We start from the raw sequence: 15,000 nt of genomic DNA, 5'->3' as shown, positions 1-15,000 counted from the left end.
TGCAAGATATAAACTCACAGTTCTGACTTTATATCTCGAGTTTTTGTCACACAATTCCCTTGTAATTCTTTATAACTCGCAATTCTAACGCAAGAAAAGAAGTCAGAATTGTGATATAAAACATTTGCAATATCCTATTTTATGTTTTATTCCGTGGTGTAAACGAGCGTCCATATATCCTGCATAAACTGCATCATGAAATCCACACTTTACTTGTTAATCCATGTTTCTGGTCTTACTGTGAATAATTCATACAAGCTATTATTACAAAGGACAAAAGTACGAATTCATCAAAGTGTGATGAGTCGCTCCACTTCCGAATCCGCTTTTCTTTTCCTCGTCCGTACTGGTAAATCCCACTTTACAATCCCTCAAATTCATCAAATATCCACTTTCACTGTGCGAGTTAAACGAGCTGCAGTTCATGTCAACGGGAAGCGATGGCTTTGATTAGTCACAGATTTAAATCAGTAGCAGCATTTATATATTAGCACTATTCCACACAGATCAGTCAGTGTTCACTGCTAATGTTCTGACGGCATCAGTAGATCCTGACACACACATCGGTTCTCCTGAGGGAATCCTGGAGATATTTACACGTGTTCTCCTCGCACACTTTTCCTCGAGCTTCAGCCGGGTTTGAGACGTGATCGTTCTCTTGTTTAGGCTGTAACTCGGCTTAGCTCTTTCTCTCCGCTGAGTCGATCTGCAGTGTTATATATATATATATATCTCTCTCGATATCATCAGATCTCCATGTCCACCGGTCTCAGTTCTCCTGTCTTGTGTTCTTTCACCCACAGTTCTCGGTCTCTGGCGGGATCGACGCTCCGCAGGAGTTGGTCCACCGGCTCTATAGTCTGCATGTGAAACACTGGGTGTTATTACATGTGAATCAATCAAATTAACAATCATTATTACAGAAGTGAATCAATCATAACCAGTGTTGGGGAAAGTTACTTTTAAAAGTAATGCATTACAATATTGCGTTACTCCCCAAAAAAGTAACTAATTGCATTACTTAGTTACTTTTTATGAAAAGTAATGTGTTACGTTACTTTTACGTTACTTTTTCTTCTCACCTGGGCTGGGCTTGCTTGTTTGTTTTTTTAATAACAAGACCAACAAAAAAGTTTGGCAAATGTTAAGGCCCTTTCACACCAAAAGTGAACTGAATAAGCCTCAGGCTTGTATATTTGTATATACATATTTATGTATATTTACGCTTGTACAGTAAAGGGTGCCGCTCGCCCTGCTGTTCTGGATTAAAGAACAATAATATACAGGAGAAGGAAGTTCAACACTCTTATTTCTAAATCTTAAGTAATTTTTGCTTATTAGTATGGTTGAATTAGATAATTGAACGTCAGCAGCAAAGACATTAATAAAGTGAGATTAAATTCACAAAGTATATTTGTGTAATTTAATAGTTAATTATAAAAGTTGAGTAAAAAAAAAAGTTGAGATTGCATTTTACTGTTTTTATTTATTTTGAGCAGTGAGATGAGTAAGTTCACATTTACTCTAGAACTACAATAACCATCATGTTTACACAGCGCGCACACCACCACCTCACTTTGTTTCTCTCAACATGGGGACAGGAGAGCTGTCAGTCAATAAATGTGAAAAAGTAACTAGCGTTACTTATTTGGAAAAGTAACTTAGATATTTTATTGCAAATTGAAAAAGTAATGCATTACTTTACTAGTTACTTGAAAAAGTAATCTGATTACGTAACTCAAGTTACTTGTAATGAGTTACCCCCAACACTGATCATAACTTTATCTGGACAGTAACTTTATTCTAGATCTGCTGTAAAGCCTAAACACTGTTACTGTAATCTCCTGTTATCACTGTAAAGCTGCTGTGAAACATCTATATTGTTAAAGCGCTGTATAAATGAAGGAGACTTGTTGGGGAAAGTTACTTTGAAAAGTAATGCATTACAATATTGTGTTACTCCCTTAAAAAGTAACTAATTGCATTACTTAGTTACTTTTTAAGAAATGTAATGTGTTATGTTACTTTTGCGTTACTTTTTCTCACCTGGGACGGGTGTTTTATAACAAAAAACTGCTATTTTCAGGCAAATATAAAGACCTTTTCACACCAAAAATAATAAGCCTCAGGCTTAGTGTAAATTCACGTGTGTACAGTAGAGGGCGCCGCTCAAACAAACCTTTCAACTCTTACATAAAGTCCTTTTTCATACTAAGTATGTTTGTCTTGTTTCCAGTCCTAAAAATTCTTAAATCAAGAAGCATTTACTGCCAGTGGGGTAAGAAAAAAAAACTTAATTCAAATGGAAAACAAGATTATGTTTTTACCCCATTGGCAGATAATTTGGTTTGTTTTAACCAAAAACTCACTTCATTTTATTTATTTTTCACTAGAAAACAAGATATAATTCCTTAAGTCATTTTATTTATCTAGTAAAAGCTTCTTGAATTAAGATTTTTTATATATTTTTTTATGCATTTTTTGCAGTGTACTTTACTAGTTACTTGAAAAAGTAATCTGATTACATAACTCGAGTTACTTGTAATGAGTTACACACAACACTGGTTGTTACTCATGATCTGCATTAGACCTCATGAATGAGTGTGTGTGTGTGTGTGTGTGTGTGTGTGTGTGTGTGTGTGTGTGTGTGAACTCACGCCCTGGTTGAACATGTCGGTTTCGTGGCGTAGCTGTGTGTACTGACACAGATGTTGTCTGATCATCTCCACGCGCTCCACCTCCAGACGCTCCAGCTCCTGAGGAACACACAACAGCCCTTCTACAGTTAAAGACAGTCGGCAACATATCTGAATCTCAGCTCTTGATCACAGTGATACGAACAGTAACGATGGCGTGGGTTTCACCGCATCGATCTCAGAAAAGTGGATTTGCTTTGTCAGCAGAAAACAGCGTCTTCTCGACACGAACCAAACTCTTCCAGTCTCAGATACACTACAGTGTTTGAGGGCGGAGCTAAGAGACGCTGCTCAGCCAATCAAGACCATTCATGCAAATTAGTTACAAACCGGTTCAGCAGGAAGTCAGACTGAATTACTGACGACTCGTTTCAGTTCAGAATCACTTTCTTTCTTTTGGGAGACAAAAGTTTCATTTATCTGAGAACTTGGCAGTGATTTTATATTCGCAAACAGCTTTATAACACACTATATGAAAGGTTATTTCTTAAAAACCATAATAGGGGCACTAACTTATATATTTAACCTATCACATCCCTCTTTTATAGATCTGAATTTAAATCAGTAATGCTCTGTTTACATCCTGTCTCTATGAAGCCCCTCCTTCTGAAGAGCACACTATGTTCTGATTGGTCGCTGGAGCAGTGTGTTGTGATTGGTCGAGTGTGTTTGGGAAATGCCCCGCCCCTTACCATAACCGCCAGTTTAACACACTACTAACTCAACCAGGCCCCGCCCCTTTATTCTGCGCATGAATTATTATAATGAGGAATATTGTGACGTGTTCCTTCCCGGAAGAAACTCAAGATACAATGGAGGCGTTTCAGGAGTTCAGGAACACTGACATAGATATATTGAAGAGCTGGAGCTTCATGATCACACAGCAACATTACACACACACACACTGAATCATAGGTCCTCTTTAACATTTGTAGTTACACTGTTAACTTTAATTCTAACCATAATCCAACCATTCCCCCAAAACTCTAACCCGTACAATTTTACATCATGATCTGAGAGAATCTCTATTATGCATCTTTATTTGACACTTTAATTCAGAAACAATCACATTCTTTTTATTTTATGTCCAAGGCTTTATCTAACAGAACACTTCAGTCAGAAGTGTGTGTATCTGAAGAATCATCCATACGTGTGTGTGTGTGTGTGTGTGTGTGTGTGTCTCTCAGTCTTACCAGGCTGCTGGTGACCATCTCCTCAAACCACTTGGACTGGGACTGATTGTAGAGGTCAACACATCGCATCAGCTCGTCTCCTGAGATCAGAGCAGGAGTTACACAAGGTTATCACACACTCATCAAGGTTATCACACACTCATCAAGGTTATCACACACTCATCAAGGTTATCACACACTCATCACACACTCATCAAGGTTATCACACACTTTCTCAAGGTTATCACACACTTTCTCAAGGTTATCACACACTCATCAAGGTTATCACACACTCATCAAGGTTATCACACACTTTCTCAAGGTTATCACACACTCATCAAGGTTATCACACACTTTCTCAAGGTTATCACACACTCATTAGGGTTATCACACACTCATCAAGGTTATCACACACTTTCTCAAGGTTATCACACACTCATCAAGGTTATCACACACTCATCAAGGTTATCACACACTCATCAAGGTTATCACACACTCATCAAGGTTATCACACAATTTCTCAAGGTTATCACACACTCATCAAGGTTATCACACACTCATCAAGGTTATCACACACTTTCTCAAGGTTATCACACACTCATCAAGGTTATCACACACTTTCTCAAGGTTATCACACACTTTCTCAAGGTTATCACACACTCATCAAGGTTATCACGCACTCATCAAGGTTATCACACACTCATCAAGGTTATCACACACTTTCTCAAGGTTATCACACACTTTCTCAAGGTTATCACACACTCATCAAGGTTATCACACACTCATCAAGGTTATCACGCACTCATCAAGGTTATCACACACTCATCAAGGTTATCACACAATTTCTCAAGGTTATCACACACTCATCAAGGTTATCACACACTCATCAAGGTTATCACACACTCATCAAGGTTATCACACACTCATCAAGGTTATCACACACTCATCACACACTCATCAAGGTTATCACACACTTTCTCAAGGTTATCACACACTTTCTCAAGGTTATCACACACTCATCAAGGTTATCACACACTCATCAAGGTTATCACACACTTTCTCAAGGTTATCACACACTCATCAAGGTTATCACACACTTTCTCAAGGTTATCACACACTCATTAGGGTTATCACACACTCATCAAGGTTATCACACACTTTCTCAAGGTTATCACACACTCATCAAGGTTATCACACACTCATCAAGGTTATCACACACTCATCAAGGTTATCACACACTCATCAAGGTTATCACACACTCATCAAGGTTATCACACAATTTCTCAAGGTTATCACACACTCATCAAGGTTATCACACACTCATCAAGGTTATCACACACTTTCTCAAGGTTATCACACACTCATCAAGGTTATCACACACTTTCTCAAGGTTATCACACACTTTCTCAAGGTTATCACGCACTCATCAAGGTTATCACGCACTCATCAAGGTTATCACACACTTTCTCAAGGTTATCACACACTCATCACACACTCATCAAGGTTATCACACACTCATCAAGGTTATCACACACTCATCAAGGTTATCACACACTTTCTCAAGGTTATCACACACTTTCTCAAGGTTATCACACACTCATCAAGGTTATCACGCACTCATCAAGGTTATCACACACTCATCAAGGTTATCACACAATTTCTCAAGGTTATCACACACTTTCTCAAGGTTATCACACACTCATCAAGGTTATCACGCACTCATCAAGGTTATCACGCACTCATCAAGGTTATCACACACTCATCAAGGTTATCACACACTTTCTCAAGGTTATCACACACTTTCTCAAGGTTATCACACACTCATCAAGGTTATCACACACTCATCAAGGTTATCACACACTCATCAAGGTTATCACACACTCATCAAGGTTATCACACACTCATCAAGGTTATCACACACTCATCAAGGTTATCACACACTCATCAAGGTTATCACACACTCATCAAGGTTATCACACACTCATCAAGGTTATCACACACTTTCTCAAGGTTATCACACACTTTCTCAAGGTTATCACACACTCATCAAGGTTATCACGCACTCATCAAGGTTATCACGCACTCATCAAGGTTATCACACACTCATCAAGGTTATCACACACTTTCTCAAGGTTATCACACACTTTCTCAAGGTTATCACACACACATCAAGGTTATCACACACTCATCAAGGTTATCACACACTCATCAAGGTTATCACACACTCATCAAGGTTATCACACAATTTCTCAAGGTTATCACACACTCATCAAGGTTATCACACACTCATCAAGGTTATCACACACTTTCTCAAGGTTATCACACACTCATCAATGTTATCACACACTTTCTCAAGGTTATCACACACTTTCTCAAGGTTATCACACACTCATCAAGGTTATCACGCACTCATCAAGGTTATCACACACTTTCTCAAGGTTATCACACACTCATCAAGGTTATCACACACTTTCTCAAGGTTATCACACACTCATCAAGGTTATCACACACTCATCAAGGTTATCACACACTCATCAAGGTTATCACACACTTTCTCAAGGTTATCACACACTCATCAAGGTTATCACACACTCATCAAGGTTATCACACACTCATCAAGGTTATCACACACTTTCTCAAGGTTATCACACACTCATCAAGGTTATCACACACTTTCTCAAGGTTATCACACACTTTCTCAAGGTTATCACACACTCATCAAGGTTATCACACACTCATCAAGGTATATATAAATTATATATAATATAAGATGTATTTATTTCTGCTTTCTAAAGTCAGTTATGTCACTCTAGTTCTCTCGAAAGAGCCGATGATTGTTGATTCTCTCTTATTTAACACGCTTTCAGTTTTCTATACAAAGTGGATATTTTTTAGTAACATAGGCATACATTGTCAATGTATTAATATAAAATATTTAAAAGTAAGAAATAAAACGGCATGTTTCATGCAGAACAGAACAGCATCACACACTTCTCTTTAACAGCATTACCACAGTCTGACACTAGATGTCAGCGAACACACACTTTCCTCTCCGACTCCAGACAGAATGGCTGTGAATGTTTGCTTACTACTTCCTGAACACTCACAGTGTACACTTGATGTGGCATACTAGTTTAGAAATAGTATGTGAAACTGTAGACGTTTTTCCAAAGATAAACATTTAATCTGTACTATGAAGGAAAGGTTCTTCATCACTGTAAAAAGTGATCAGTTCACTTAACTTAAAAAAATTGAGGAAACCCGTTGCCTTAAAATTATGAAGTAAATAAACTTCATGCTTAATCAAAAAAAAATTGAGTAATGTGGAATTGTCAAATTGTTTAACTTAATTAAACTTATCATAACTTAACTTTTTTTTTTTTTTATTAAGCATTATGTTTATTTACTTAATTTTAAGGCAATGGGTTTATTCAATTTTTTTAAGTAAGTGAACTGATGACTTTTTACAGTGATGGAACTGTAAAGGCTTCATCTATAGAAGCGGATCATGTGATAGTTGAGTATTTCACTGTGATTGGTTGGACAGATGTGAGGCGTGTTGTGATGAGGAAACTGACCGGCCTGTGTGGACTTCCTGCGCGCTTTCTTCAGGTCCTCCTCCATTTTACTGCTGAGTTTGATCTCCAGCTGCTGGGTTTTCACTTCTAGATCCTTCTGCCGATCGGAAAGCGCTTTACGGGCCTTATAAAGCACACGAGAATATGAGAGATGAGATGAGCATGATGTGTTTTATTCACACTGCATCTACAGATGTTCGGAGACATCTGGCATCGCATGTTGAGATCCAGACGCTCTTGAATAAATTAAACCTGTCGTTGTACGATGATGTGGATGGTTATGGAACTTCAAAGATAAATATCTTTTCTGATTGATTTCTGATGATAAATTAACCCTGATAATTCAATTTCCTCCATCTGGACAATTCAAATAATTCGATCTTTACATTATACTGTTTCTGATAGGGTTCAGTCAAAAATGAAAACGCTGTGATCAGTAACTCGCGCTCGTGTTATACACAGAAAAAACTGATTATTACACAGAAACGGCTAGAAACACATCGGCCCTATCTTACACCCGGCGCCAAGCGTGACGCAAGTGAATCCGCCATGGCGCGAGCGCAACTGGCATTTAAAGGGAACGGGAGACGAGACTCTGATTGGTTTAATGCACGTAAATCCCAAAACACACCCATCACTCATTAAGAGAATAGGGACCACCCTTTTAGACCAGCGCCGGGAGCACTGACCATTTATCCCGTCAATAAACTAGCAAAAGTGGATTCGGACTCGGCCTAAGTGAACTTTAGACCATGAGCTTAGATCGTTAAAATAGGGCCCATCGAGTTAAATGAGACATATTTAAGTATAAAAGATTGAAATCGTGTTTTCTTGTAAAACGCATGGAAGATTGTTTCCACCACAGAATAACAATTAAAAGGAAATTGCAATAAAGTCAGAATTGCGAGAGATGAAGTCAGAATTGCAAGAAATCATATTTGAGATAAAGTCAGAATTGTGAGAAATAAAGTCTGAAATGCAAGAAATAAAGTCAGAATTGCAAGAAATAAAGTCAGATTTGTGAGAAATAAAGTCAGATTTGTGAGAAATAAAGTCAGAATTGAGAGAAATAAAGTCAGAGTTGAGATAAACAAAGTCAGAATTGCAAGAAATAAAGTCAGAATTGCAAGAAATAAAGTCAGATTTGTGAGAAATAAAGTCAGAATTGTGAGCTATAAAGTCAGAATTGTGTTATAAAGTCAGAATTGTGTGATATAAAGTCAGAATTGTGAGATATAAAGTCAGAATTGTGTTATAAAGTCAGAATTGTGTGATATAAAGTCAGAATTGTGTTATAAAGTCAGAATTGTGAGATATAAAGTCAGAATTGTGTTATAAAGTCAGAATTGTGAGATATAAAGTCAGAATTGTGAGATATAAAGTCAGAATTGTGTTATAAAGTCAGAGTTGTGAGATATAAAGTCAGAATTGTGTTATAAAGTCAGAATTGTGAGATATAAAGTCAGAATTGTGTTATAAAGTCAGAGTTGTGAGATATAAAGTCAGAATTGTGTTATAAAGTCAGAATTGTGTGATATAAAGTCAGAATTGTGAGCTATAAAGTCAGAATTGTGTTATAAAGTCAGAATTGTGTGATATAAAGTCAGAATTGTGTTATAAAGTCAGAATTGTGAGATATAAAGTCAGAATTGTGTTATAAAGTCAGAGTTGTGAGATATAAAGTCAGAATTGTGTTATAAAGTCAGAATTGTGAGATATAAAGTCAGAATTGTGTTATAAAGTCAGAGTTGTGAGATATAAAGTCAGAATTGTGAGATATAAAGTCAGAGTTGTGAGATATAAAGTCAGAGTTGTGAGATATAAAGTCAGAATTGTGTTATAAAGTCAGAATTGTGAGATATAAAGTCAGAATTGTGTTATAAAGTCAGAATTGTGAGATATAAAGTCAGAATTGTGTTATAAAGTCAGAGTTGTGAGATATAAAGTCAGAATTGTGAGATATAAAGTCAGAGTTGTGAGATATAAAGTCAGAGTTGTGAGATATAAAGTCAGAATTGTGAGATATAAAGTCAGAATTGTGAGATAAGTCAGAATTGTGAGATATAAAGTCAGAATTGTGTTATAAAGTCAGAATTGTGTGATATAAAGTCAGAATTGTGAGCTATAAAGTCAGAATTGTGTTATAAAGTCAGAATTGTGTGATATAAAGTCAGAATTGTGTTATAAAGTCAGAATTGTGAGATATAAAGTCAGAATTGTGAGATATAAAGTCAGAATTGTGTTATAAAGTCAGAGTTGTGAGATATAAAGTCAGAATTGTGTTATAAAGTCAGAATTGTGAGATATAAAGTCAGAATTGTGTTATAAAGTCAGAGTTGTGAAATATAAAGTCAGAATTGTGAGATATAAAGTCAGAGTTGTGAGATATAAAGTCAGAGTTGTGAGATATAAAGTCAGAATTGTGTTATAAAGTCAGAATTGTGAGATATAAAGTCAGAATTGTGTTATAAAGTCAGAATTGTGAGATATAAAGTCAGAATTGTGTTATAAAGTCAGAGTTGTGAGATATAAAGTCAGAATTGTGAGATATAAAGTCAGAGTTGTGAGATATAAAGTCAGAGTTGTGAGATATAAAGTCAGAATTGTGTTATAAAGTCAGAATTGTGAGATATAAAGTCAGAATTGTGTTATAAAGTCAGAGTTGTGAGATATAAAGTCAGAATTGTGAGATATAAAGTCAGAATTGTGAGATATAAAGTCAGAATTGTGAGATATAAAGTCAGAATTGTGAGATATAAAGTCAGAGTTTTGAGATATAAAGTCAGAATTGTGAGATATAAAGTCAGAATTGTGAGATATAAAGTCAGAATTGTGAGATATAAAGTCAGAATTGTGAGATATAAAGTCAGAATTGTGAGATATAAAGTCAGAATTGTGAGATATAAAGTCAGAGTTTTGAGATATAAAGTCAGAGTTGTGAGATATAAAGTCAGAGTTGCCAGAAATAGTCAGAATTGTGAGGTCGTGGCAATTCTCTTTTTTTAATTCCGTGTCAGAAACAAGCTTCCATAAAAACGCACTCCAATAATCTCTGTTTTATTTACAACTTGTAAACAGTATAGTACTATATTTGCAGGTGTATGTTCAAAGTCGGCACGCTGCGATTGATCACAAGACGTGCGAGAACCAATAGCGTTCGCCGATGACGGATGGCATGATTGAGCGCACTGTCCCTTTAAAAGATGGCGGTGAAGGGTTCTGTTCAGTGGAGGCTGCATGAGAAGCTCATTGTTGTGAAGGTCATGAGGTTATTTATAGGAACCCATCGGGCTCCAGAGACGGAAACGGTCCACTCCTTTTAATAAAGCATGAGAAAAATCCCTGTAACTTTAGAAGAGCTGAGCCAGTCGTCGAAATATGGCCCCATATTCATCCATACACACAGAGATATGAATATAATCTGATATAATACCTTCTCCACAGCAGCGTACCGGCCGGCCAGCTGCTTCCTCAGATCAGACATGTGGTGGTCAAACTTCTTCATGTCTTTCTTGAAGTTTTCCCGAAATATCAGCAGAGGTTTCTCCACTTCGCTCTGGAGCTGAAGAGGTTTCAGACAGTATTAGAGAGGATGAAGACCGCGAGAAACTAAACCCAGAAGTGTAAGAGACCCTCTCAACCCTCTGGTGCTCTTCGCCTGTCAGTCAAAAATGACTATTTTTTTTTTTGTTAATGAAATGAATGTACTCGATTTTAGTTTGATAATGTTTTTTATGTAATATTTTATATTTTTAGGGGATTTTTTTATACTAAATTATATTTACGCTGTATTTATAATCCATTTATTCACTTTTTGAGCATAGACCTGAATATTAAATTTCCAGCTTAAACTGTGGTAAATCTTGAACGCTTCAGAGCGACAGACTGAAGATTAATCTCTTTTCAAAGACGATACTTGGCAGATTATTGCTGAAGTGAGAAAAGATTTAAAAAGTGAACTTTAAAAAAGTTACAGAATTTTACGTGTATTGTTGAAAAATGTACAAAAATACTATTTTCAATTTTTATATGAAATTTTATATTTTCAAAAACACATTTTACTTTAAAACTGCAAGAAAATCAAAACCATAAATCTAAACAAGTTGTGTTCAAAATTTGAGGTTGATATCTCAAAAATCAGGGAGATGTTGTTCGGCTGCAGTACCAAACGCTTCCACTAGAGGAAACTCGTCTCATTCATTTCCAATGCGCTCGTTTCTGACCGCGAGGAGCTCAAGTGGGACTATTGTTATCAGGACCATTAAACCTTTATGAATCATATCCATGATTTTTCTGTGTGTTCACACAGCAAGTGCCAAAACCTTTACCAAGTTTCGTAAGAGTAAAAAATTCAACAAAAATAAAAAAACGTAAACTTTTTCTGTCAAAAATGACAGACGGGCACCAGAGGGTTTGTTGTTTTAGATTGTATCGTCTGTGTTAGTGATGCTGAAACTGCAGTGTGTGTAACATCTGCTCTCATATATTCATCCGAGAGTGAAGCATTCCTTCAGTCCAGCTGTGAGACCTCTCGTGTGTGTTCAGCTTTACCTTAGAGGAGAACTTGAGATGAACTTCTGCCTCGTCTGACAGGCTTTTCTTCAGCTGGACCCAAGCGGAGCCCAGAGTGCTGAGAACACAACAGCAAACGAGTGAGATATACAGATGTAGAATGTAAATCAGCTGTTTTCTATGTGAATATACAGTAAAGTGTAGTTTATTCCTGTGATCAAAGCTGAATGTTCAGCATCATTACTCCAGTCTTCAGTGTCACATGATCCTTCAGAAATCACTCTAATATGAGGATTTGATGATCAAGAAACATTTATGATTATTATCAGTGTTGAAAACAGTTGTATAAATTCAAATTTTCATGAATTTTGAACAGAAAGTTCAAAAGAACAGCATTTATTTGTAACATTATACATGTCTTTACTGTCACTTTTGATCAATTTAATGCATTCCTTCTAAATAAACATATTAATTTCTTTAAATAAAACGTATTGACCCCAAACTTTTGAATGGTAGTGTATAATGTTACAAAATATTTCTATTTCTATTGCATTTTTTTATTATAATTTTTTTTTTTTACTTTCTATTCTATAAGAATCCTGAAAAACAATTTACACAAGTGTTTAACCTATTTTTTACAGTCTATGTGTTTAACACTGATAATAATCATAAATGTTTCTTGATCATCAAATCCTCATATTAGAGTGATTTCTGAAGGATCATGTGACACTGAAGACTGGAGTAATGATGCTGAACATTCAGCTTTGATCACAGGAATAAATTACACTTTACTATATACTATATCGTTATTTAAAAAAATTTATCAAATTTTTTTTTTTTTTTTTTTAATCAAATGAATGCAGCCTTGGTGAAATAAGAGACTTCTTTTAAAAACATTAAAAATCTTTCGATCCCAAACTTTTGAACAGCAGCATATATATATATATATATATATATATATATATATATATATATATATATATATATATATATATATATATATATACATATATACACACACACACACACACACACACACACACACCTGTAAAAAAAAGCACCTCTATAATTTACAGTGATATTAAAGCTGTATTGGAAAGGTTTATTTAATCAATATGTTTTATTGGCATAACTCTTGTCGATCTTTTCTTCTACACATCTGCGTATGAATGCGTATGAATGCTGAAGCTGTGCTCGTAATCTGAGGTTTCGGCTCGTTCCCGAGATGTTTGGGATGTCTGGGATGTTTCTGAGCCGCTCTCCGTTGGGATTCAGAGGATTCACCTTGAAATAAAGTCGTGGGTGGAATTTGATCGATCTCAACTTTAGCCGAGTCGAATCTACAAGACTAAATATCAGTTCTTTCAGAAGATAATTCTGTATGAATCCATAACAACACTTCTGATGTCTGATACATTCCTCCTTCGGCACAAACCTGCTTTACTGATATTATAGAGCTATTATAAATAAATACATTTTTCAGTATTTTGAATTTTTCATTCAATAAATATCCTTATCTATATTTAATGTACCAGTGGAGCCACTAGTTCAACAAACTGCTATTGTTGCCTTTATAGTTTATTTTAAAATCTACTTAAAATTGGGCGTTTTTATAAATCGGTCGGTGAGATTTTTAATGTTTTTGAACAAAGTCTCTTCTGCTCTCCAAAGCTGCGTTTATTTGATCAAAAATACAGTTAAAAACAGTGAAATATTATTCTAATGTAAATATCTGTTTTCTATGTGAATATACAGTAAAGTGTAATTTATTCCTGTGATCAAAGCTGAATGTTCAGCATCATTACTCCAGTCTTCAGTGTCACATGATCCTCCAGAAATCACTCTAATATGAGGATTTGATGATCAAGAAACATTTATGATTATTATCAGTGTTGAAAACAGTTCATATTTTTGTGGAAACTGTCATACATTTTATTTTTCATGATTCTTTGATGAATAGAAAGCATTTATTTGAAATATAATATTTTGTAACATTATAAAAGACGTTAAGATAACACTTTAGTTTAGGGTCCAATTCTCACTATTAACTAGCTGCGTATTATCATGCATATTACTAGGATATTGGCTGTTTATTAGTAGTAATAAAGCACATTTTAATGCCGTATTCTGCATGATCTTATTCTAAATCCCTCAATCCTACAATACCTAAACTTAACAACTTCATTACTGACTATTAATAAGCAGTAATTAGGAGTTTACTGAGGCAAAAATCATAGTTAACAGTGAATATGTTCCCCATACTAAAGAGTTACTGATTTTACTGTCACTTTAGATCCATTTAATGCGTCCTTGATGATTAAAAGTATTATTTTATTTATTTTTTTAATCTTATCGACCACCATATAAATATATATATATAGACAGACAGCAGAATGATCAGTAATGTTTAAAGACGCCATTCCCTCTCGTTAAACACACGCACTGACTGCACATGATTCTCCCAGTCATGCAGAGCCTGAAGGTCAGAGGTCGCGACCTGCACTTCAGCAACTGTGATTTCTGCCGGATTTTCAGCCACACAAGCAGTAAATTCTGGAATAAACGAGAGGTTGCGAGCGCAGACGTAGGAGCCAGCCAAGAAAACAATGGACATTACAAGCGACAACACGACGGGTCTGAGGCAGAAGAATGGCGGGATTGTGTGTTTGTGGGCGGCTCTCGTGACACACTCCACATTGTGTGTGTCAAACAATCAGCCTTCTCTATCAGCCCGAAACACACTCGCACATGTGCTGAGCGCTTGAGACCGAACCCTGCAAGACTGATTTACAAGAGAACACATCAAACTTAAAATGATCATTCATACAAAAACACTCATTCACACTCATGTACACTAATTTACACTCATTCACACTCATTCACACTCATTTATACTCATTCACACTCATTCACACTCATTCACACTCATTTATACTCATTCACACTCATTTATACTCATTTACACTCATTCACACTCATTTACACTCATTCACACTCATTTACTCTAATGTACACTAATTCACACTCATTCACACCAATTCA

At 35.8% G+C, this 15,000-nt stretch overlaps 1 protein-coding gene across 1 annotated transcript in view; it reads right to left on the bottom strand.

Moving 5' to 3' along the window:
* Positions 1–735: 735 nt before the first annotated feature.
* Positions 736–15,000, bottom strand: part of gas7b (growth arrest-specific 7b) — a 54,859-nt gene continuing 40,594 nt past the window's right edge. The window contains exons 9-14 of the mRNA XM_079852006.1: positions 11,998–12,076; positions 10,880–11,008; positions 7,447–7,570; positions 3,890–3,969; positions 2,658–2,756; positions 736–860 (exon numbers count right to left, since the gene is read on the bottom strand). Of these exons, the coding sequence (XP_079708132.1) occupies positions 747–860; positions 2,658–2,756; positions 3,890–3,969; positions 7,447–7,570; positions 10,880–11,008; positions 11,998–12,076 (625 nt within the window). The 3' untranslated portion in view covers positions 736–746. The remainder of the gene's footprint in view (positions 861–2,657; positions 2,757–3,889; positions 3,970–7,446; positions 7,571–10,879; positions 11,009–11,997; positions 12,077–15,000) is intronic.

The sequence above is a fragment of the Squalius cephalus genome (genome assembly GCF_949319135.1).
Source record: "Squalius cephalus genome assembly, chromosome: 19".
NCBI lineage: Eukaryota > Metazoa > Chordata > Actinopteri > Cypriniformes > Leuciscidae > Squalius > Squalius cephalus.
The sequence above is the reverse complement of the archived record's forward strand: the minus strand, read 5'-3'. Positions and strand labels throughout refer to the sequence as shown.